A 26341-nucleotide genomic window follows, 5' to 3' on the forward strand; every position below is an offset into this window, starting at 1 on the left:
CTACAATGATTCCGACCATTCAGTGGCCACTCAAACAATAATCTTCCTCAAACATTTTTTGGCACAGTTTTTTATTAACATTTTCCAGATGTATTAGTTTTTTGTATAATGTTTTGATGGTGTCGCAGATGTTCTGATGCTGGGTTCTAGGATGCATCTCAGATCAGGTATTATTATAGGTTATATTATAGGTTGCCTTATTAGAGCTATCTATTGCCATATTAGTGCTATCTATTGCCATTATAGTGCTATCGCTGCTGCTTCCAAGTAAGCAGCAGCGATAGCAACTCCTAGTCCTTGGGGGTCATTCAGAGTTGATCGCTCGCTAGCTACTTTTTGCAGCGCTGCGATCAGATAGTCGCCGCCTATAGGGGAGTGTATGTTTGCTTTGCAAGTGCAGCCAAGCTCTGCAAAATCATTTTGTGCAGTTTCTGAGTAGGTCTGAACTTACTCAGCCCTTGCGATCACTTCAGCCTGTCCGGCCCTGGAATTGACGTCAGACACCCGCCCTGCAAACGCTTGGACATGCCTGCATTTTTCCAAACACTCCCAGAAAACGGTCAGTTGACACCCACAAACGCCTTCTTCCTGTCAATCTTGCGATCGGCTGTGCGAAAGGATTCTTCGTAAAATCCATCTTTGTACCCGTACGACGTGCCTGCGCATTGCGGTGCATATGCATGCGCAGTAGTGACCTGTTCGCTGCGCTGCTTAAAACGGCAGCGTGTGAACAGGACGGAATGACCCCCCTTGTGCAGTATCCATCTACATTGTACTGATACTGGCCATCCTTTCGTTGCCATTGTACCTTTTTCTTTAAATATATTTAAATAAATAAAGAATATATTTTTGTCTACCACATCTATGTCTCTGTGTCTTTATTCATGGTTATTAGTATGTTATAGTTATGTAAAGTGATGACACCTCTCAGGCGATAGAAGGTTTAGCGCTGCTCTATTATGCTGCTATATCATTACTAGCTCACAGATTGTAATGGTGTGTGCACATGGTGAGATATTTTCTTACGATTTTGACTATATAGTCAAAATCGTAAGAAAAGTTAGTGCAGATTGCAATGTGAAAGTCACCTTGCGATCCCGATGCGATGCCGATGCGCACTCCCGCTCGGTCGGCATCGCAAGCCTAGATAGACTGTGCAGGCAAGTCAATTTTGACTATCTCATAGAAAAGATAATCAAAATTGGCACTTAGCCAAAATCGCACATGGTCAGTATCGCAAGCACACTCATTATATGCTTGCGATACCGATCTAGCCCCTGTCACATAGTGAGAATCGGGGTTAGCCCGAATCTCACCGTGTGTATGCACCTTAAAAGAATGTGGTGACTTCTTGGTGACCTCTGTTGAACAAATCCGCTGCTGAGAAAATAAAGTGTAACATGGATTTTGCGCCCATCTCTTGTAACCTGTGCATGTATAGATATGAAACACAAGCAACTGTGGAGCTCTGGGTTAAAGTAAGCCGGAACGGGGCGGAACTGCATTCCGTCAGTTCCACTTGGAGACAGAACGCAGTTCCGCCTCCTCCGGCTCACCTAACCCGCTGTGTGCCGCCGCCGCCGCAGGGAGATGCCGGGCGCCCGCTGAGATTGCAGCGGGCGCCCGGCTCTCTCTCTCACAGCGGCAGCTGGAGGCAGGAGCTCAGTACTGAGCTCCGGCTTCCGGCTCAGTGAGTGCGCGCTATGGGAGAGATGTCATAACGTCTCTCTCATAGTGCTCAGGAGCGGACGCCGAGAGGACTGCAGCAGTCGGACGCGGGAGTGGGGCTCGGTGAGTATGGTGTTTTTTTGTTTTTTTTTTATGTGTGTGTATCTACTGGGGGCAAGCTACTGGGGGGGCTAACTACAAGGGGGCAAGCTACTGAGGGCAAACAACTGGGGCACATTACTACTGGGGCACATTACTACTGGAACATTACTACTGGGGCGCATTACTACAGGGAGGCATTACTACAGTGGGGCATTACTGCTGGGGGCATTACTGCTGGGGGCATAAATACAGGGGTTAAACTGCTGGCGGCATTACTATAGGGGGGTATTATTACTGGGGCATTACTATAGGGGGGCATTATTACTGGGGGCATAACTACAGGGGACAAAACTGCTGGCGGTATTGCTACAGGGGGGCATTATTACTGGGGGCATAACTACAGGGGTTAAACTACTGGGGCATTACTAGAGGGGGACATTACTACTGGGGGCATTACTACTGGAGCACATTACTGCTGGGGCATTACTGTGGGGGGCATTACTACAGGGGTTAAACTGCTGGGGGCATTACTACAGGGGGCAATATTACTAGGGGCATTACTACAGGGGGCATAACTACAGGGGTTAAACTACAGGGGGGAATAACTACAGGGGCATTACTACTGGGGGTAAACTAAAAGGGGGCAAACCACAAGGGGGCTAAACTACTGGGGGCATAACTACAGGGGATAAACTACAGGGGGCATTACCACTGGGGGCTAAACTACATAGGGCTAAGCTACTGGGGGCATTACTACTGGGGGCTAAACTACTGGGGCCATAACTGCAGAGGCTAAACTACAGGGGGCATTACCACTGGGGGCTAAACTACAAGGGGGCAAACCACAAGGGGGCTAAACTACTGAGGGCATAACTACAGGGGATAAACTACAGGGGGCATTACCACTGGGGGCTAAACTACATAGGGCTAAGCTACTGGGGGCATTACTACTGGGGGCTAAACTACTGGGGCCATAACTGCAGAGGCTAAACTACAGGGGCATTACCACTGGGGGCTAAACTACAAGGGGGCAAACCACAAGGGGGCTAAACTACTGGGGGCATAACTACAGGGGATAAACTACAGGGGGCATTACCACTGGGGGCTAAACTACATAGGGCTAAGCTACTGGGGGCATTACTACTGGGGGCTAAACTACTGGGGCCATAACTGCAGAGGCTAAACTACAGGGGGCATTACCACTGGGGGCTAAACTAAATGGGGCTACACTGCTGGGGGCATTACTACTGGGGGGCATAACTGCAGGGGCTAAACTGCAGGGGGCATTACCACTGGGAGGCTAAACTAAAGGGGGGGTAAACTACTGGGATCATAACTGCAAGGGCATTACCACTGGGGACATTACTACTGGGGCTAAACTACAGGGGGCTAAATGACTGGGGGCATTATTACAGGCGACATTACTACTAGGGGCAATACTACACAGGGGCATTACCATTAAGGCATTAATAATGGGGTCACTACTAATGAGTGCAATGTAAAGGGGGCACTTCATAAGTGGCATCACTTCTGGGGACATAAGGGGCACTACTACTGGGGGCATTGCATAAGGGGCACCACTACTGTGGGCACTACCAGTACAGTGGACATTGCATAAAGAGCACTACTACTACGGGCATTGTATAAGGGGCGCTACTGCTGTGGGCATTGTGTATTACGGGGTGCTACTACTGTGTGCATTATGTGTATTAGGGGTGCTACTACTGTGGGCATTATTACTATTGTGCAACCACACCCCTTTCTTTTTGAGACCACTCCCCTTTTTGTGCCGCGTGCCTACGGCGCGCGCAATAACTTTAATGCATGGGTGCCGGGGGAGGGGGGGGAGTTCCGCCACCTCTCTAGGACCACTTTAAGAACTGGTGGAGCTGAATAACAATCTGCAATTCATGATCTGTGTCTTACAGTCACTGCAAATCTTGATGCTCATCATAAGATTGCTTATGGTCTAATAAGTCCTCCACGGGTAAATACAACTCACATTGACCTGCATCTAAAGGTAAGACTACAACAAACATAAATCACATTCATTTTCAAATTGCATGCATGCCAAATACATTAATAAAAATCTCCAAATTGATGTAGGGCAGGATGTAATGAAGACTGTTTTTAAGGGGGCAACCATTTACAAGGCATGGTTTAGCCTTGCACATAATAGCCCCTTTAAAAAAACTTCTGAGTACAACCAGCATTCCGCCCGGCCGCCAAACTCAGACTTCATTACATCCCGGCCTTCGTTTGCCATGCTCATCAATTACACTTTTTTTAAATTACCTTTTGTTTTGTCAAGGACATATTTGTTTCAATAGAAAAAGGCCAAACACTGTTACAGCAATGGGCCATTATTATAATTAACTACCTCTCCTTACTGTCCGAAACCTTATACAAACTCTTTGTTATCGTCCACTGTGGATTGCTTTCTGTGTCCTCCCCACCTAACAAGTGCAAACAGAACATTTTTGCATATTCCTTCATCAGAGATATGGAGGTTGTACCCAGAGCCACCAAGAGTGGCCACGGTCCCGGTTACTGATGGGGGCATGGCCAGATCCAGGGAGACATGGTCACGCCCCCTCAACAACAAAAATAAAATAGCGCTCCCAGTGCATGCACCGGGGCTACCGGCTGCAGCACCATCCACAGCTGACCCAGGCCCTTCCAACAAGCCTGGATAATTAGTACCTGCTCTGTGTTGAAAGAGGAGTGTGCAGACTCCAGTGTTCCTGTTCTCCAGGGAGGCTTCATGCCCTCTCTCAAAATGGACACCAAAATCTCTGAGCATGTGTAGGAGCCATCTTGATCTTTACTGTGTTAGAGTATAACAGTAGAAGATACATGTCCTCCATATACTGTAGCTCCAGAGAGACCTGCATACCTCCCAACATGGCTCTCCAGGAGGGACGCAATGCTCTGCTCCTGGACTTACCTCTTAATTTGTGATTGCCATCACCTGTGCTGAAATACCTTTCTTATCCATTAACCTGTTCAACACAGGTGTCGGCAATCATAAATTAACAGGAAAGTCCAGAAGCAGAGCATATTGTCCCTCCTGGAGATGGTCATGTTTGAAGGTATGGACCTGTGATTACCTGCAATCCACAACAATTCCAGTGTTCCTGCCCCACTGCCCAGTGCCTACATAGACTCACCGGCTGATAAGCTGTACGACACCTCGCTTCACTGAAGCCTCAGTCTATATGTAACAGTGTGTATGGCTGTACCTGCTATCTCTCAATAAGCCAACACCACCGGTTAAGTCACTGGGCTGTTCACAGTCTGAATCATCAGCTGGTGTGTGCCTATATAACTCTGAAATATCAACACCTGCACACACATTATTTCCAGCTATGCAAAGATGCATTCTGAACAGGGATGACGGGAACCAAACGAGACAGAAATATGCCTCACACTTTAGGGTGGAGACATGGGGACTACTGCAGAGTTGCATATACACCTGTTTGTGGAGTGTTCAATGCATGTGCTCACACTGTGCACCCGCCAGAATCACATGTATGCAAGTAAGGGAGAGTTATGAGCACATCTACATTTACAGCTGCAGAGGTGTAACTGGGCCATAATGGGGCACTCTCACATAGAAGCTCAGTTAGGGCATGTTGATGCACCTGTAGGCTATACATAATTGAACATAAGCATAAATACTGATGTTTCCAGGTGTACCATTTGCACCTAGTATAGGCTGGTGCAGGTGCCCTAAGATGATGGAGGTACAGATTGGCGACAGGATCATTGATTACATATCTGCCTAGAGGCTGTAGAAAGAATGTTTGTTACCTACAAATAATAGAGGATTTTCCCTCTTATCACCTTGGTCACATAATACAGAATTTGTTTTACATAGATACTTGTGTTAAAAAAAAAATGTAGTTACTGTGTAGTGTGTGTAAAAGTTGCCAAAAACAATTCAATTTGTTCCACACAGGGAACAGCACAATACACTGGAGCAGAGGAACGAGACTTTAATACAGTCCCCCTAATATTACCTGAGACAACCACATCCATGATGTTAGTTGGATTATCTGAACATTTTTTCAACACTTTAGGAAAAACCTACTTCATGTCTGCTATTCTAAAACTGGAGCTGACGCAGGAGCAGGTGAGAGGGTTATACAGAATGAGTGGAACATTTCAGTTTTAAGAAGTGGTTGTCTGTTCTGGGAGACTCAACGTATGTAGAATGTGTCCCTTGCAAAGTGATATAGATAGAGGGTCCTGACCTCAACTAAAAATATAAACTGAGGTCCTGCCTGCCATGTTAGCATCAGTGTTTACCGGCCCCCACCCCCTGGGTGCATGACGAGGGAGGGGGCTGCCAGCATTTCAAATGATGGTCCACAGGATGCTCCAGGCAGCACTGCAGCAGTGATACTGGCTGCAGGGCGCCGTTCCAGTCATACTAATAACTAGATGCAGGAGCCGTAAGGCTGCTATGGTGCTACCCCCAGCACTCTGCACACTGGATAATGGCAGCGCTCGCACACCCCTATTTAAGGCCCTGTTTGCACCCTCTCTAGTCAGACCCTGTTATATACTGGCCAATGGTCACTGCATTGTACAGAGAACACAGTGGACAGAGAAAATCAATTTACCCTTTTGTACAGAGTTCCTCCCCACTGAGACAAGCCTCAGTCTTTCTTATAGTCCCAGTACTTCAACATGACTAAATAGATGTTCCGTATGCGACCTATAGATCTATAGTGTCTAGATAGTCAATGAGTCGACACAAAATGGTCGACATGCATTAGGTTGACACGGTCAAAAGGTCGACATGGTCATCATTAGGTTGACCTGTAAATGTTCAACCGTGCTTATAGTCGACAGGTTCAAATGGTCGACATGACAATGGTAGACACACATATGGTCGACGTGAGTTTTATTTTAGTTTTGTTTTTTCATTTTTAGCAACTTTTTCATACAGTACCATCCACGTGGACTACGATTGGGAATAGTAACCTGGCCCAAAGTAATTGGGGTTCCCTGTGCTCTGATGGTGAAAACGACAAATGCTACGTCAACCTTTTTTGTGTCACCCTTTTTCTATGCTAAACTTTTCATGCGTCAACCTTTTATAGGCCGACCTAATGACCATGACAACCTTTTGACCATGTCGACCTAATGCATGTTGACCATTAGACCGTCAATAGGACAACACCTGTCTAGACACTGTAGATCTATTGAATCGAAACCTAGATGTGCATGCCCCCCAAAACAGCTATGAGCGTTCCAGTTATATTAGAAACACTGTGCACTATGACATTGCACACTTGCAGTGCTAGGAATTTCACTGATGTTAGGACTGTGAACAAAGGTCTGATGGGGCCATAAAGAAGATACCAATTTAGGTCCCCCATTCCTTAAACAATCCATAGTATTATATATTATAAATTATACATTTATAATGAACACAAGAGTGTGTGAATTCCTCAAGGATTAAAGGGCCTGATCAGGGAGTAGCCAGAACTTTGTGGGCCACATAGCAACATTTTGAAGGGGCCCCCATTTTAATGCTTCTAACGAAACACCGCTCCGCAGGAGTTGTTAATTTTGCCCAAAAATAGTGCCCTAGTTAATTTTTTTAACCATAGTAGTGCCTTAGTTAATGTTATGCCCAATTGTAGTGCCCTAGTTTATTTTAAGAACCATCACAGTGCCCCTAGATTACATTATGTAATATTGTAGGGCTGCCAGTACACATTATGCAACACAGTACCCCCAGGTCATATTATGCAACATTACAGTGCCCCGCTTCATATTATGTAACATTATAATGCCTTCAAGTTCATTTTATGCAACAATACAATGAGCACTTCCAGGGGCATAACTAGATATAATCTAAGCATCAAGGCTAAAGTGTGTATGTATCACCCAATGCTGAAAAATGCATATAACACATGTAACTGTGACAGGGAAGGTGGGCCCATCTCAGCTCTGGGCCCCATAGCAGCTGCACTGCCTGCACCTATGGTAGCTACGTCCTTGGGCCTGATTCTGAGAGCAAAAAAAGAATAAGTATGTTTGCAATTTGCAAAACCATGCTGCATTACAGGTAGGCATGTGCGGAGAGATTAGAGAGCGGTGCGTCCAAACACAGATCTAAATTGATTTGTAAAAATAAAGCTATCTAGTATTTATTGGCTGCATGCAAAACAGACACTATTTACTCTGCATGTGAATAAAAAATTATTTCCACGTGCAACATGGTTTGTTCCAAGCAGGGCCGTAACTACGTGTGGGCCAGCAGTGCGTTGCACACAGCGCATCTGCACTGTGGGCGCATCCGCTGGCACACACATGAGACACGCTCCCGGATTCCCCCAGTGGCAAAGTACCATACAGAGGTAGTGGGATCAGATCAGTATATGCACTATGCAGTGTTCCATCCGTCCCCTGCTGCAGCATCTCTGCTCCATCCAGCTCTGCCTCCTTTTTTCTTCCGGAAGTGTGCTGGGCCGAGGAGCAAGCAGTGCTGTCATAAGGCCACTAGGGGGCTCCGCTGAGGTCGGCTGCTACAAGAATGAAGGATGTCTCTGATAGAGTGATCCTTCATCAACAACTTCATGATGCTGGTGATAGCCGCGGGACTTATCAGCCACAGCCACCACCAGGGGCGGATTGGCCAATCAGGACACCACAACAGATTCCGATGGGCTTGTCCCATATCCCCCTCAGCCAGGCTGATTCATGCTCAGGCTGGGCTGGCTCACACTGCTTCCAGTACTTGCGGTTCATTGGAACACAATGCGGAAGTTAGGCTAGCAGGCACTTCCAGGTCCCGCTAGCCATGAAAAGTGGTGAAGCTGTTCTACCATTGGGGGACCTGGAGAAAGTTAACCAGCCCAGCAGCATCGTCTCTCTGGCCCCAGTCAAAGGTCTCTTCATCGAGCCCGGGAGCAGCAGTACAGCGATGGTCGGAGCCGGGTTCACTACACCTACCGCCACCCCAGCTCTCGCACTCTCACTGAACTGACCAGAGCGGCAACTGAGCACTGAAGGGGACCCGGCAGAGAGGTTATTTTTAATTACATTATTTGCATTATCCTGATGGTGTAAGGGTTAGGGCGTCCCCGGTCACAGTGTATGGTTTGGGGACTGGACAGGAACAGTATGTATCTTGTTCTCAGGATGCCAGCTGATCAGGCAGCACTCACAGCCAGCCCTGGGACAATCTCTAATGCAAAGTCCTTCAGCCCTATAGCTGCCCAATGTCTTTCCATGATGATGGGCCTATTTCTGTAATGCAGTGGCTACATATGTAATGTGGTGTCCACGTATGTAATGTTGTGGCTATGTAAGTAATGTGGTGCTATTTGTGTAATGAGGTGCTATACGTGTAATGTGGTGCTAGTCGTATATTGCGGTGCTAAAAGTGTAGTGCAGTGCTATACCTGTAATGTGGTGCTATGTGGTGCTATTTGTGTAGTGCAGTGCTATACGTGTAGTGCGGTGCTATACCTGTAATGTGGTGCTATGTGGGTCTATTTGTGTAGTGCAGTGCTATATGTGTATTGTGGTGCTATACGTGTAATGTGGTGCTACTCGTGTAATGTGGTGCTACTCATTTAACAATGTGGTGGCTATGTATGTAATCAGGGGCGGATTGGCCACTGGGACAGATTCCGCTGCGCTGGTCCCCTGTGTCTGTGTTTCACTACTTGTGTGTGCTACCTCCCCGTACTGTGCTGTATGTATTGTGTGCTCCCTCCCTGTACTGTGCTGTATGTAGTGTGTGCACCCCTCCCTGTACTGTGCTGTGTGTAGTGTGTGCTCCCCCTCCCTGTACTGTGCTGTATGTAGTGTGTGCTACCTCCCTGTGCTGTGCTGTATGTAGTGTGTGCTCCCTCCCTGTACTGTGCTGTATGTAGTGTGTGCTCCCCCTCCCTGTACTGTGCTGTATGTAGTGTGTGCTCCCCCTCCCTGTACTGTGCTGTGTGTAGTGTGTGCTCCCCCTCCCTGTGCTGTGCTGTATGTAGTGTGTGCTCTCCCTCCCTGTACTGTGGTGTATGTAGTGTGTGCTCCCTCCCTGTACTGTGCTGTATGTAGTGTGTGCTCCCCCTCCCTGTACTGTGCTTATGTAATATGTCCTCCCCCTCCCTGTGCTGTATGTAGTGTGTGCTCCCTCCCTGTACTGTGCTGTATGTAGTGTGTGCTCCTTCTCCCTGTACTGTGCTGTATGTAGTGTGTGCTACCTCTCTGTGCTGTGCTGTATGTAGTGTGTGCTCCCTCCCTGTACTGTGCTGTATGTAGTGTGTGCTCCCCCTCCCTGTACTGTGCTGTATGTAGTGTGTGCTCCCCCTCCCTGTACTGTGCTGTGTGTAGTGTGTGCTCCCTCTCCCTGTGCTGTATGTAGTGTGTGCTCCCCCTCCCTGTACTGTGCTGTATGTAGTGTGTGCTCCCTCCCTGTACTGTGCTGTATGTAGTGTGTGCTACCTCCCTGTACTGTGCTGTATGTAGTGTGTGCTCCCCCTCCCAGTACTGTGCTGTATGTAGTGTGTGTGCTCTCCCTCCCTGTGCTGTATGTAGTTTGTGCTCTTATGTAGTGTGTGCTCCCTCCCTGTACTGTGCTGTATGTAGTGTGTGCTCCCCCTCCCTGTACTGTGCTGTATGTAATATGTCCTCCCCCTCCATGTGCTGTGCTGTATGTAGTGTGTGCTCCCTCCCTGTACTGTGCTGTATGTAGTGGGTGCTCCCCCTCCCTGTACTGTGCTGTATGTAGTGTGTGCTCCCTCCCTGTACTGTGTTGTATGTAGTGTGTGCTACCTCCCTGTACTGTGTTGTATGTAGTGTGTGCTACCTCCCTGTACAGTGCTGTATGTAGTGTGTGCTCCCCCTCCCTGTACTGTGCTGTATGCAGTGTGTGCTCCCCCTCCCTGTACTGTGTTGTATGTAGTGTGTGCTACCTCCCTGTACTGTGCTGTATGTAGTGTGTGCTACCTCCCTGTACTGTGCTGTATGTAGTGTGTGCCCCCTTCCTGTACTGTGCTGTATGTAGTGTGTGCTCCCTTACTGTACTGTGCTGTGTGTAGTGTGTGCTCCCTTCCTGTACTGTGCTGTACGTAGTGTGTGCTACCTCCCTGTACTGTGCTGTATGTAGTGTGTGCTCCCTCCCTGTACTGTGCTGTATGTAGTGTGTGCTCCCTCCCTGTACTGTGCTGTATGTAGTGTGTGCTCCCTCCCTGTACTGTGCTGTATGTAGTGTGTGCTACCTCCCTGTACTGTGCTGTATGCAGTGTGTGCTCCCTCCCTGTACTGTGCTGTATGCAGTGTGTGCTCCCCCTCCCTGTACTGTGCTGCATGCAATGTGTGCTCCCCCTCCCTGTACTGTGCTGTATGCAGTGTGTGCTCCCCCTCCCTGTACTGTGCTGTATGCAGTGTGTGCTCCCCCTCCCTGTACTGTGTTGTATGTAGTGTGTGCTCCCTTCCTGTACTGTGCTGTATGTAGTGTGTGCTCCCTCCCTGTACTGTGCTGTATGTAGTGTGTGCTACCTTCCTGTACTGTGCTGTATGCAGTGTGTGCTACCTCCCTGTACTGTGCTGTATATGTAGTGTGTGCTCCCTCCCTGTACTGTGCTGTATGTAGTGTGTGCTCCCTCCCTGTACTGTGCTGTATGTAGTGTGTGCTACCTCCCTGTACTGTGCTGTATGTAGTGTGTGCTCCTTCCCTGTACTGTGCTGTATGTAGTGTGTGCTCCCTCCCTGTACTGTGCTGTATGTAGTGTGTGCTCCCTCCCTGTACTGTGCTGTATGTAGTGTGTGCTCCCTCCCTGTACTGTGCTGTATGTAGTGTGTGCTACCTCCCTGTACTGTGCTGTATGCAGTGTGTGCTCCCCCTTCCTGTACTGTGCTGTATGCAGTGTGTGCTCCCCCTCCCTGTACTGTGCTTTATGCAGTTTGTGCTCCCCCTCCCTGTACTGTGCTGTATGCAGTGTGTGCTCTCCCTCCCTGTACTGTGCTGTATGCAGTGTGTGCTCCCCCTCCCTGTACTGTGTTGTATGTAGTGTGTGCTCCCTTCCTGTACTGTGCTGTATGTAGTGTGTGCTCCCTCCCTGTACTGTGCTGTATGTAGTGTGTGCTCCTGCTCCCTGTACTGTGCTGCATGTAGTGTGTGCTCCCCCTCCCTGTACTGTGCTGTATGTAGTGTGTGCTCCCCCTCCCTGTACTGTACTGTGCTGTATGTAGTGTGTGCTCCCTCCCTGTACTGTGCTGTATGTAGTGTGTGCTCCCTCCCTGTACTGTGCTGTATGTAGTGAGTGCTCCCTCCCTGTACTGTGCTGTATGTAGTGTGTGCTCCCCCTCCCTGTACTGTGCTGTATGCAGTGTGTGCTCCCCCTCCCTGTACTGTGCTGTGTGTAGTGTGTGCTCCCTCCCTGTACTGTGCTGTATGTAGTGTGTGCTCCCTCCCTGTACTGTGCTGTATGTAGTGTGTGCTACCTCCCTGTACAGTGCTGTATGTAGTGTGTGCTCCCCCTCCCTGTACTGTGCTGTATGTAGTGTGTGCTACCTCCCTGTACTGTGCTGTATGTAGTGTGTGCTACCTCCCTGTACAGTGCTGTATGCAGTGTGTGCTCCCCCTCCCTGTACTGTGTTGTATGTAGTGTATGTCCCCCTCCCTGTCCTTTGAAACATATGAGGTTAAAAAAAATCAATAAAATCAGAAGTAGATTAAAGGCATGACAGCAATGTCAGTAGACACTGAAAGTGGGCATATTATTTATTTATTTATTTATTTATTAACAGTTTCTTATATAGCAAAACATATTCCGTTGCGCTTCACAATTGTAAATAACAATGATATAACAAAACTGGGTAATAACAAACAGTCATAGAGGTAGGAAGGCCCTGCTCGCAAGCTTACACTCTATATCATTCCTTGTATATTCAGACGTACAGATGTACATCAAGGAAGGGCATTGTAGCAGCATATGCATAAAGTCGCAGGTAAACATTAGCTTAACGTAAAGCAAACGAGGCCCCAACTGTGTCTATCTCAGAATCAGGACCTCTGAGGAGTGACCCCGCCCTCTTGACAGGCCCCTCGCCCTCAACATACTCCGCCCCCATTTAGGGACGCTTCCATAAATTTCCCGGGCTGGTGTTTAATCCCAATCTGCCCCTGGCCACCACACAGGCAGCACTGACATGATGGCATGTGCTTGCACGTCCCCGCTCTGCAGTCACCTGTTCCCGTTCAATGCTGCTGCCTTCTCCCTCACTCCCTCCCTCCAAGCCAGACACAGATAAGCTCCGTCTCCAAGGACAAGGAGCTGCTGCAGGCCTGTGCTGGCTAGGTCTGGGAGCTGAAACTGCAAGATACAGTAAGAGGATTCAGGGGGTTCACTAGCTGCCAGGCCTAGATTTGGGGCTGCCCTGAAACAGATCCAGTGCACTTTCTGCATCTCATGCGCCTCCTGATCTGGTTTGCCCTATGTAGCTACAGAGCTGGAGCAGGAGATCACCATGCAGAGGTGAGCAGGCTGGGGTCCGCATGTCTGGGGGGGGGGTCTTGTATTTTTACCTGCATCTGTCCCAGCATACCTTGTCAGCTGGTAGTGCCACTGCAGCAGTACTTCTCTATAGCCCAGCTTATTTTATGTATGTAATGTTTCGTCCAGGGCCATAACTAGGTGTTTGCTAGTGGTGCCTGGCAGACAGTGCAGAAGCACTGTGGATGCAGAACCACTGGCAACACCTGCCTGGCTGCGTCGCTGCCACACTGTGATGTCTGCAGCCACCTGGCCACCCGCCCACCGTCACCACTCACCTCAGCTGCAGTGCATTACCCGGCTACTTCTTCTCACATAAGTAGCCGGGCGATACTGCTGCTCGATCATCTCAGATGATATCTCTCCCAGCCTGCCCCCCAGCCCACCCACAGTGCCCTGCAAGGGCGGGAGCGGAAAGTACAAGAGGGCTGCCAGCTGAGTCAAAGGTAACTATAACACACACACTTTCACACTCTCTCAGTGGCGCGGTGTTCAGCACTGCAATGAAGAAGTGAAAATAAACTACAGCTCCCAGCAGCCCTTGCTGTCGGGAGCTCCTAGCAGCAAGGGTTCCTAGGAGCTGTAGTATAATTTCACTTTCTTCGCGGAGTGTGTTGCGGTGCCGAAGTATGGTGTTTCTGCCTACTGTGCGATCCTCCAGCCCAGGCGATGCCCAGCTCATCAAACTAGGTATTGCAAAATATTACGGATACAGTATGTGCTTCGAGGAGGAAGACCAGAGGCGTAACTAGGGTTTTTGGAGCCCAGGGCAAAATGTCAAATGGCGCAAAATGGGCGTGACCACACACCAAAAGGGGTGTGGTCACGCTCCAGAAGGGGTGTGGCCACTGAAAATGGTCCACAGTGCCAGTTACATTGCCCCCCAGTGCCAGATACAATGCCCCACAGTGCCAGATACAATGCCCCACAGTGCCAGTTACATTGCCCCACAGTGTCAGATACATGCCCCACAGTGCCAGTTACATTGTCCCACAGTGCCAGATACAATTCCCCACAGTGTCGGATACATGCCCCACAGTGCCAGTTACAGTGCCCCACAGTGCCGGATACATGCCCCACAGTGCCAGATACATGCCCCACAGTGCCGGATACATTGCCCCACAGTGCCAGATACATGCCCCACAGTGCCAGTTACAGTGCCCCACAGTGCCAGATACAATGCCCCACAGTGCCAGATACATGCCCCACAGTGCCAGGTACATGCCCCACAGTGCCAGTTACATTGCCCCACAGTGCCAGATACAATGCCCCACAGTGCCAGATACATGCCCCACAGTGCCAGATACATGCCCCACAGTGCCAGATACATGCCCCACAGTGGCGGATACATGCCCCACAGTGCCAGATACATGCCCCACAGTGCCAGTTACATTGCCCCCAAGTGCCAGATACAATGCCCCACAGTGCCGGATACATGCCCCACAGTGCCAGTTACACTACCCCACAGTGCCGGATACATGCCCCACAGTGCCAATTGCATTGCCCCCCAGTGCCAGATACAATGCCCTACAGTGCCGGATACATGCCCCACAGTGCCAGTTACATTGCCCCACAGTGCCAATTGCATTGCCCCACAGTGCCAGATACAATGCCCCACAGTGCCAGATACATGCCCCACAGTGCCAGATACATGCCCCACAGTGCCAGATACATGCCCCACAGTGGCGGATACATGCCCCACAGTGCCAGATACATGCCCCACAGTGCCAGTTACATTGCCCCCCAGTGCCAGATACAATGCCCCACAGTGCCGGATACATGCCCCACAGTGCCAGTTACACTACCCCACAGTGCCGGATACATGCCCCACAGTGCCAATTGCATTGCCCCCCAGTGCCAGATACAATGCCCTACAGTGCCGGATACATGCCCCACAGTGCCAGTTACATTGCCCCACAGTGCCAATTGCATTGCCCCACAGTGCCAGATACAATGCCCCACAGTGCCAGATACATGCCCCACAGTGCCAGTTACATTGTCCCACAGTGCCAGATACAATGCCCCACAGTGCCAGATACAATGCCCCCACAGTGCCAGATACATTCCCCACAGTGCCAGTTACATTGTCCCACAGTGCCAGATACAATGCCCCACTGTGCCAGTTACATACCTCACTGTGCCAGATACATGCCCCACACTGTGCCTGATACATGCCCCACTGTGCCAGTTACATGCCCCACTGTGCCAGTTACATGCCCCACTGTGCTCTCCCCCCCCCCCCCCGGTCACTTACCGAGTCACCGGCGTGTTCTATGTGAGGGGAGGAGAGCGCCTCTCCTTCCCCTCACCGCTCCAGGACAGGTCTCCGGCGGCTGTGTGGTGCCGGTTCGCTAGCCAATCAGAGCTCGCGGACCGGCAGCCAATCAGGATCCGGTCCACAAGCTCTGATTGGCTAACGCCGCCGGAGGCCGGACACAGCAGCGCTGCTGGCAGCGCTGCTATGGCTTTCAGCGGTGGTGAGGGGAGGGAGAAACGGTGCGCTCTCCTCCCCTCACATTTCGGTTTTCGGCGTGATGGGGGCGAGTGGGGCATGATGCCCTGGCCGCCGGCGGTGCCCCCCTCTCCTGGGCCTGCCAAGGCGCCCAGGGCACGTGCCCCACTCGCCCTACCCTAGATACGCCTCTGAGGAAGACTGTGCTGGGAGCGAAGATTACTATATGCAGGGAGGGGGGAGACTATGTGCTGGGAGGAGAGATGACTATATGCATGGAAGGGAGAGATCATGTACTGGGAGGGGGATGGAGACTATGGATATGTGCTGGGAGGGGGATGGGAACTATGGATATGTGCTGGGAGGGGGGTGGAGAGTACTTCTATGTGATGGGAGGCCAGGAGGGGGGTAGGGACTATGGCTATATGCTGGGATGGAGGCTATACCTATGTGCTGGGGGTAGACTATGGCTGTGTCCTGGGAGGGGGATGGAGATTATGGCTACATGTTGGGAGGAGGAGGGGACTATGACTATGTGCTGGGGATGGGAGGATATCTACCCATTGGCCAGGATAGAACTCACCCACTGGTGCACTGGCCAAAGAGGGGGCGCTGCCTGGTGGTGACACTCTTAGGGGGTGGAATCACTTAGTAGTGGTATTGCATGGGCTGGTGGTTCGCACAGCAGCCAGGAGTTGGTGCCGGTGTTTGGCACCGCAATGCCCCACAGTGAAGAAACTCAAAATAAACTACTAGGATGCTTTTCTTAATATATCACTACATCACCACTGCTAGGTAGTGCGCATAGATACCTTTTCTCTGCCATTAATATTTCATTATATCCCCTGGCCGCATGTGGCATCACCGGGTGTTGCCCCTCCTTGGCCGCGCCAGGCACTGCTTATTTCTTCACATTGTGACAAGGATTACTGTGTGGACATGATGTGTAAGGGGCACTAGTGTGTGACAATGTGTATAAGGGGTTACTACTATGTAATGTAATTTGAATTGGGAGTAATATTGTGCGGTCATGTCCCTTTTCAACAACATCATGCACATCATGGGGGGGCACCAGTCCCTTACTTTGCCAGGGGCGCCAGGGATCCTGGATACACCTCTGCACACAATTTTATTTTGCGGACTTACTGTATATGGGCCCTCATTCCGAGTTGTTCGCTCGGTATTTTTCATCGCATCGCAGTGAAAATCCGCTTAGTACGCATGCGCAATGTTCGCACTGCGACTGCGCCAAGTAACTTTACTATGAAGATAGTATTTTTACTCACGGCTTTTTCTTCGCTCCGGCGATCGTAATGTGATTGACAGGAAATGGGTGTTACTGGGCGGAAACACGGCGTTTCAGGGGCGTGTGGCTGAAAACGCTACCGTTTCCGGAAAAAACGCAGGAGTGGCCGGGGAAACGGTGGGAGTGCCTGGGCGAACGCTGGGTGTGTTTGTGACGTCAACCAGGAACGACAAGCACTGAACTGATCGCACAGGCAGAGTAAGTCTGGAGCTACTCTGAAACTGCTAAGTAGTTAGTAATCGCAATATTGCGAATACATCGGTCGCAATTTTAAGAAGCTAAGATTCACTCCCAGTAGGCGGCGGCTTAGCGTGTGTAACTCTGCTAAATTCGCCTTGCGACCGATCAACTCGGAATGAGGGCCATGGTTATTTGTAGCACTGTGCACACTCCCTGTCCGAAAGTATGCAACTACAGGTGATTCTATTTTAATGGTTCTGAATTGCTTTGTGGCAACTTGAAATTCACATGTAGACTAAGAGTTCTGGGGGCATGTTGTGGGTGTGCAGGCATTGCTGTGTTAAGTGTATACAAAGATCCATCTGATTTTCTCTCGCACTCGGTATAGGGCTGGTGTAAGTGTGCGCTGATAGAGATGGCGGTAACTTCCACAATTGGATGGATAGTGGCGGTGCAGTCACATAGAGACATGCAATTCAGCATAGCTGTATAATTGAATGGGATAAAGCAGAAATAGGTGCATAAAGTCATGATAGACGGGGAAATTGCATATACGCTACAGATTTGCAGATGTATAAAATACCTTGATGTGGGGGAAATCTTTTAATTATGCCTCTTATTTAACAGTACCCAAATGTGTTCTGGCTGCGAACAGGGGACTATGGATCAATTATCCCTCAGGTATGTCATTTTTCCCAGCTTTGTACCTATTTCTAGACATAAAACCCAACGATAACAGTATAAAAAGTCAACATTCAGAATGCTGACACCTGAATATCAACATTGTGAATGTCAACAGTCATCATGATGACAATGTATTTTCCTATTGACTTCTGAACTAACCCTAATCCTAACAGTCAGTGTTAACATTGTGAATGTCGACATGTTGAACGATGACATTTTTTCCATGTCAACATTCTGAACGTCAACATCCTGAATATAAACCAACCCAACAGCAACTACTTTTACTTACTCTGTACTAATATAATTTCCATTAGAACTAAACCTATAAAATATTTGATTGTGCTACTGTCTGTATGTGTTGTGTCAGAACAGCTGATCTGTCTGTGACTGTACATGTACCAGTCCATCACTGCTGCATCTATGATGACACGCAGCTAACATAGATTTAAATCACATATATTGATTGCTTCCTAGTCCTATTCTCATGGCTGTTTTATGCACCTATCATTTTTTCCATGGCTGTTCACATGCACCTATCATACAAATACAGATGTATGTGTAGCTTATGCTTTAGTGATCCCTATGATTACAGTAATGTACATAACACAGTTTAAGAGAATACACACTGGCCCTCAGGGGCTGATTCTGAGTGGGACACAGAGGCATCTGAATCTGCTTATTTTGCCACAGTCATGTCTGCGACTTTATGCTACTTTAGAAGCAACCATTAAATGCACCATCAAAACTTGCATCAGCCCCAGGCTAGGCGCAGAATATTGGTCAGAGTATAGCCTCTAATGTGAACGAGTAAGCGTCTGAGTTCACAACCACTTCAGCGACGTGCCGAGATATTCCCATAACGGGTTGGAATCGATGTGCTGGTGGTCAAAATACCAACCGAGGCATCCTGATGGTGAAAATCCCAGCAGGGCAAGGTATGTATACTTACCTTCTTCTAATGTCCCCCTAACCCTCCCTTCCTGCAGCCTATCCCTAACCCTCCCCGGGGGTGCCTAAACATAACACCCCGGTAGCCCAAATCTAATCACCCTCCCCACATCCTAACCCTAACCCTGGTTCTGCAGCCTAAACCTAACCCCCCATCCGCTGCCCCGTGGCTTACTTTACTTCTTTGGGTACCCGGCTGCCAGGATTCCGGTGCTGGGATTGTGATCCCAGTCGGGATGCCTGCGCAGTCCTATAACGTGCCCACCCAGGAATGCACAATATATATCTGAACCCTGTGTATCAATCTGTCTTAGCAACTTTGTATGCTAACACCATGGTGTCACGTCTGAGGATTCTTGTGGATCCGGATTTGGGGAAGATGATTCTGGTGCACTTGGATCTCTAAATAACAAACGAGCAGGACGGATGAAGGTCTTGCGCATTTATTACTTGGAGTAGTTTAACAGCGTTCGCCAAAGACAGTTGAATAGAGATATGACTGTAGGTTAGCAGGTGGCTGAGGATACCGGAACCGTGACCCAGTACTTTAAAGGAGGAATTCTGAAGGCTGGTTACTGTGGTGTCCGGAACAGGTAGCTGGGTAGGACACGGGAACAGTGTCGGTAGTCTGCGTAAGGCTATATCAGGAGGCTTGGAAACAAGAACCTGACATTGGAGACACTGCGGAAGCACAGAGAACTAGCTTCACAGATACTGTGAAAGACGTTGCACTGGCAAATTCCCTCCTTCAGGCCTTCCTGTCTTATAGCAGCTGCTCGGAGCTAATTGGCCACAGGAAAGTGATAAATTGGTGAAGTGTGGGCAAGACAGGCTTTTTGCCCACATCCAAGATGGCCTACCGAGAACACAGCCCAGCCTGTACACAGAAGCCCTGTCTCCACAGCAGCACCACTAACCCCTGCCGGAGGGACATGCTGCCAGTCTGCAGACCTGCCAACCAGTGCCCCTGCCAGTCCTCCCAGCGCACCCTGCCCAGCGCCAGTAGCCTGCACCTCCGCCAGCCTGACCTCTCCAAAGGGACCGGACAGGTAAGAGCCGGCTCCCCTGCACAGTCTCCTGCCAAACCGTGACATTACCCCACGTCTTTAGAGTGGCCCCTGGAAACAATTTAGGCTTCTCTGGATGTTCAGAATGAAATTTGCGAACTAATGCTGGGCCATGAACATCTGTTGCGTACTCCCAGGACCGTTCCTCTGGACCGTATCCTTTCCAGTCCAATAGGTACTATAACCGACCATAACGAATTAACCTCAAACTCTATTCCACTCTGGGTGAGTACTTTGGGTGGTCGTGGTAACACTCCGAAATCGGTTCAAAACTAAAGGTTTTAGCAAGGAAACATGGAAAGAAGAAGGAATTTTGAGGTAAGGGGGTAGTTTGAGTTTATAAGCCACTGGATTAATTATTCCCACAATTGGAAAAGGACCTATAAAGCGGGGTGGGGGGGGGGGGGGGGGGGGCAAACTTCCTTGAATGTACTCGTAAGTGTAAGTTCCTTGTAGAAAGACAATCTTGGTCTCCTACCTTGAGACTAGGAATTGTTCTTAGTTTTCTATCAGCCCATTTCTTGTAACGAAGAGAAGCCTTTTGAAGATTGGTATGAACCGATTCCAAATGTTAAAAAAATGCTTTAGGAAAGTCTCCACTGCTGGTAAGTCGAGTGCCGGTAGACTTTGAAATGCTGGAACTTTAGGATGGGCTCCGTAAACAATGAGGAAGGGCGTAAGCCCAGTAGAAGAATGGTAAGTATTGTTATGGGCGAACTCAGACCAAGGTAAATGTTCTACCCAATCATCCTGAGAAGAGGAAAGGTGAATGCGTGGAAAGGTCTCCAAATCTTGATTAACTCGTTCCGTGGAACCGTTGGACTGTGGATGATGGGCTGTGGAATACTGCAATTTGATTTGTACGGCTGTACAAAGGGATTTCCAGAACTTTGCTACAAATTGCACACTATTTCGGTGAAAAGACCGTGAAGCCTGAAAATCTCGGAAATTAAAAGATGGGCTAATTCAGACACTGTTGGTAATTTCTTCAATGGTACAAATTGGGCCATTTTGGAGAATCGGTCTATGACCACCCAGATTGTAGTGTAGCCTCTAGAAGATGATAAATCTGTTATGAAGTCCATTGATAAATGGGACCACGGTTGAAAGGGTACAGAAAAAGGCAATAACGTCCCAGCCGGAGGTTGCTGAGAGACCTTGTGTTGGGCGCACTTAACGCAGGAGGAAATAAAGGCTGTCACATCTGCTTTCAGGGTGGGCCACCAATAGGATCTTTGCAGAAATTCCATTGTCTTGTGAACACCTGGATGACCTGAAAATCGGGAAGTGTGAGCCCAAGATATGAGTTTCTTCCGTAGTTGTGGAGTGACAAAAGTTTTTCCTGCAGGAGGTTGTAGACGAGTGGAGGCAAAAACTTTTGCATCTAGGATGGGGTGTGTTTGAGGAGGTGCTTCAGATTCAATGGAAGTAGTGGACCGTGACAAGGCATCCGCTTTTAGATTCTGTGAACCAGCCAATAAGTCAGGATGAATGAAAAGCGGGAGAAGAACATGGTCCAACGAGCTAGATGCGGACTCAGACATTGTAGATCTTTCAGGAAGGTTAAGTTCCGATGATCTGTATAAATGGTAATAGGGTAGTTAGCTCCTTCCAGGAGGTATCGCCATTCCTCTAGGGCCAGCTTGACCGCCAACAACTCCTGCTCCCCGATAGTGTAGTTCTTCTCGGCGGGGAGAAACTTCTTCGAGAAGTAACCACAAGGATGGAGCTTATGATCTTCGTACCTTTGAGAGAGTACCGTTCCTACCGTTTCAGAGGAGGCATCCACTTCGAGAAAAAATGGGTTATTTATAACTGGTTGCCTTAATACTGGTGCTGATATGAATGCTTGTTTAAGCAGATGGAAAGCGGACTCTGCTTCTGGGGACCAATGAGACGGGTCTGCTACTTTTCGAGTAAGAGCGGTGATGGGGGCTATCAAGGCGGAGAATCCTCTAATACATTTCCGATAGTAGTTAGAGAACCCTAGAATACGCTTCACCACTTTAAGAGAGGAAGGTCTTGACCAATTCAATATGGCTTGTACTTTCTCCGGATCCATTTGTAATCCGGACCCCGAAATGATATACCCTAGAAAGGGAACTGAAACCTGCTCGATGATGCATTTCTCTAGCTTGCAATACAGATGGTTCTCCCGCACTCTACGTACTACCTCTAGAACGTGTCGGCGATGTGTTCCAAGGTCTGGGGAAAAGATTAAGATGTTGTCCAGATAGACCACGACAGATTGATATAGAAGGTCTCGGAAAATTTTGATGACAAAATTTTGGAATACGGCAGGGGCGTTACTCAGACCAAATGGCATGACGAGATATTCAAAATGACCGTCTCTGGTATTGAACGCGGTCTTCCATTCGTCGCCTGCTCGTATCCTAATCAGATTGTAGGCTCCTCTTAGGTCTAGTTTGAAGAAGATGGTCGCTCCCTTGACTCGATCAAATAATTTGGAAATGAGAAGTAGAGGGTAACGATTTTTTACTGTGATGTTATTCAGGCCCCAGTAATCTATACAAAGTCTTAACCCCCCCATCTTTTTTCTGGACAAAGAAGAACCCAGCTCCATCTGGTGAGGTAGATGACCGAATGTACCCCTTGGCCAAGTTTTCTCGGATATATTCGGACATAGCCTTAGTTTCAGGAATTGATAAAGGGTAGGTCCGACCTCTGGGTGGATCTTTCCCTGGTTCGAGGTATATAGGACAGTCCAATTTCCTATGGGGTGGCAAGATATCTGCTCCCTGTTTACTGAAGATGTCAGAGAAGGAAGCGTACTGAGGCGGAATCTGCGGGGATGATGTGACAAGGGTTTTATTGAGTGGTTTGATACACGGCAAACAAGAGGTCAAACAAGTCTTCCCCCAGGATAAGATTTGCATGGAGTGCCAATCGATATGCGGTTTATGCCTACTAAACCAAGCGTAACCCAGCACTTTCATGTGACGCCTTGGGTATAACTAAAAGTTCCAATTGCTCTTTATGAAGAGCACAGATACCAACTGAAATAGGAAGAGTCCGTTGAGAAATTACTCCACCAGGAATACGGCTTCCAACAACCGCAGATAATGAAAGGACCGGACAGGTAAGAGCTGGCTCCCCTGCACAGTCTCCCTCTGGACCGTGAGTGACACATGGGATACATGCCCTGTGAGACTTTTTAGTGACATAGATGCATACACAGATGAAAAAGCGATCATTTGCATGAATATCGGCATAGCATCCAACTCAGAATCAGGCACTCAGTATGTATGGATAGTCTCTAACTAAGGGCCTGATTCAGAGGAGAACAGTAATGCATTTGCAATGGCAACCACCGTCTCAACAGTGATTGTAAAAATATGCAAATGCTAATCTCAGTCTATCCCTGTGTACCAGCACGCAACAGAGAGCGCAAGGGCCGAGTTGACCACTTTCAGGGTCCGTGGATTGTGCAATTGCAACAGTGGTTTTGAACACTTCACCATTTGGGCCCCATTGACACTTGTGACAGGTTATGGGCTGCTCAGTGTTTCCTTCTCAAATTTGACTAAACATGGCCTCTGTGGCCCTTACACATACTAGCATACTCTCCTGGCTGCCCACAGTTGCCCATACCCTCCTGCAGGCATCATAGCCCAGCTCCCGCTTTATAATGCTGATAACCTGGGCCGCGGTGATGCAATCGCACTTTCACTCCCTCACACTGCCCACCTATGCAAATGCCACACAACCCTGTAGTGCCGAAAGTCAGCCAGTATGCCTTGACACCATTGGCGTATTGTATGTGGTGGGTGCAAGGTGTGGGGGACCAACACCACACAGGCTGCACCCATATAATTATACTTACCTCTTCAGAGACCTTCAGCGACTGGCACTGCAGACATAAATCACAGGGAATATGGCACGGTGGGCACTTTCCCAGTAATTTGCGCATGTGCTATAGATATGTTCCCATGTGCCAGAGAGGATGGGGTCCTCACAGAGGGCCTAATTCAGCATGGATCATAGATGTGCGATAAATTGCACTTCTATGCCCAGCACAGGGGAAGTCCACCCCGCAAAGGCAGACGGCTACCCACCATGTTTCGGGTCACAGCGACTGCGTGTGACATCGCGCAGCCACCATGGCCCGCCTCTCATACACAGGTGTGTCCGGATCATGCCTCCCGCCCATGCCGCTGTGATGTCCCTTAAATGCCGCCATGATGCCCCCTCCTACCCCGCGAATGCCTCTGCCTGTCAATCAGTCAGAGGCATTTGCAGATGTGAGATGCCGCCACATCTCACAGTGTGCGCATGCGCAGTGTGGCTTCTGCGTGTGAGCAAACTTCACAGGGCATCAGCATGCGAGCGCTGCCGCAGCGTTCTATGCTGAATCAGGTCCAGAGCCATCACACACGCCCCTCCTCTCTTAATCCAACCCTGCTTGATACTCCCATAAAATGTCCATGAGACTGCCTTATTTTTACACATCAGGTTACCTTCCAGTCACTGCCCAGGAATGCCCAATGCTGTGCACTGCAACTCTATTGTAAGTGACTATTTTCAACAGAGGTTCTCTGCATACACTCTATGTAATGCATGCGCCATAGGTTTTTTTTTGCAGTTTTCACCCATACTCAGAAGCAAATAATCACTCACTGCGCCAACATCAACATTGCTTCCACCTATGAATCAGGCCCTTAGTTACTAAGTACAAAGTAATTAATTAAAATTGTGAAAAAGGATGACCATTGAAGGGTTCACCATCGATGGCCTCCATCAATGCTGCCAATGGTGCTTTCAATTGATGAAACCATGGTTTGAACCATCATTGGCATTCTTGCTGTGGTACAAGTGACTGTGGTGGCCAATCAAGGAAGAGGGTGCTATGTGTAGTGAGTAATGCGCCAATGGGGGGGGGGGGGGGAATCACTGCTACCCTGCCATCAATGGCAAAATCATGGTTGATGGCTGATTGTCACATCCATGGAGAAACGGTGATTCCAGCAATATTACATGAGACTCCAGAGTGTTAGGAACTTGTTTGTCCTTTACTGCTGGCCAGCTACTTTGACCATGAATTATGGGAATTATTGTGGTAGTTTATGATGTCACATTGGCTACCTAGACAAAACAGTCACATTTAAAGTACATGTATTTTGTGTGTATTGTGTAAAATCCAACACATTCATCATATTATCCTGCTAGGAAACCCACTACAAACACATTCAAATCAATGATTATTAAATTGGCTATAATATTTGATACAATCAAACATAACTGTGTTTATCCTGAAGATGAATAACTATTATCCAGTGTCTGAGGCTATGATACTTACTGTAAGAGCCACCAAGCCTCCCGTGGTGCATCTGACATCCCAGCTAACTATGGACATAGAAGGAGAACTTCAAGCTTTGGTTGTCCTGCCAAATCTTATCACAAAAGAAGTATTTTCTGTCCCCGTGGTAAGTGTTATGTTTTATGTGACATTGCTAAAGCTCAGACTATCTCACGTTATTATTCTGTTGGTGAACTGGAAACTGGTTGCCGTCCCCATTTCTGACATCATCTCCCACGCAACGCCACCCCCGCATCAGCGTGTCAAGCTGAATAAACTTTTGGAACTTATTAGGAAGTAAGCTCCAAATTAGTAATTATGTTTCAGTTTGTAATTAGTTGCCTTAATAGGGGATGACTGTGCCCATGCTATATATTCAAATACAACTGCTTCTTAGATGGAATACATTTAATCACCAGAGTGGGGGAGAGTTCCGCCTCAGCCTGAGCCCTAGTATCCGTTGACCAGTGGCTGCTGGGATTATGCTCAGGATATAGGTGTCAACGCGTTTCATTCCCTAACAATGGGAACTTTCTCAAGACTTACAGGCAGGGCAGATTTTAGATCAAGCTCTGGTATCACCTGCTGATTCATTTTAACCCAGGGTATCCGCACACCCTTGATGGAGCACAATATATGCACATCTTTAAAATATTATATGGCATACATAAAGTTCAACACTAATGTGATAGCTAATTCCATGGTTATAACTTTGAGCAATAGAGTAGGGTCTTGCAGTAAAGTGGGGTCTGTTGTTGGGGGCTGCAAGCTTAAATGCATTGATCATTTCATGAACCAAAAACGCCATTATTTATTATTAGTTATCATGGTGAGTACGAAGCCACTGTGATTTTTAAACAATATGGTCACATTCCATGTTGCATCCCAAATCTAGGAATACACATATATATATATATATATAGATATATATATATATATATATATATATATATATATATATATATAGATATATATATACAGATCTGATGGCGCTAATCTCTAGTACTGTTCATCACATTAATTTATAAGTAACATAAAAAACAACTTTATTAAAAATCAATTTGTATTTTTTATTGTGTACATATAATATACAAATGG

General features: G+C 48.2%; 1 protein-coding gene across 4 annotated transcripts in view; it reads left to right on the forward strand.

Annotated features, from left to right (window-relative positions):
* Positions 1-26341, forward strand: part of LOC135057867 (BPI fold-containing family C protein-like) — a 208610-nt gene that overhangs the window by 127990 nt on the left and 54279 nt on the right. For all 4 annotated transcript variants that reach the window (XM_063963594.1, XM_063963596.1, XM_063963598.1 and 1 more), the window contains exons 8-11: positions 3699-3790; positions 5732-5905; positions 17855-17908; positions 25203-25370. In XM_063963594.1, coding sequence (XP_063819664.1) covers positions 3699-3790; positions 5732-5905; positions 17855-17908; positions 25203-25370 — 488 coding nt within the window. The remainder of the gene's footprint in view (positions 1-3698; positions 3791-5731; positions 5906-17854; positions 17909-25202; positions 25371-26341) is intronic.

The sequence above is a fragment of the Pseudophryne corroboree genome, chromosome 3 (assembly GCF_028390025.1).
Source record: "Pseudophryne corroboree isolate aPseCor3 chromosome 3, aPseCor3.hap2, whole genome shotgun sequence".
Classification (NCBI taxonomy): Eukaryota; Metazoa; Chordata; class Amphibia; order Anura; family Myobatrachidae; genus Pseudophryne; species Pseudophryne corroboree.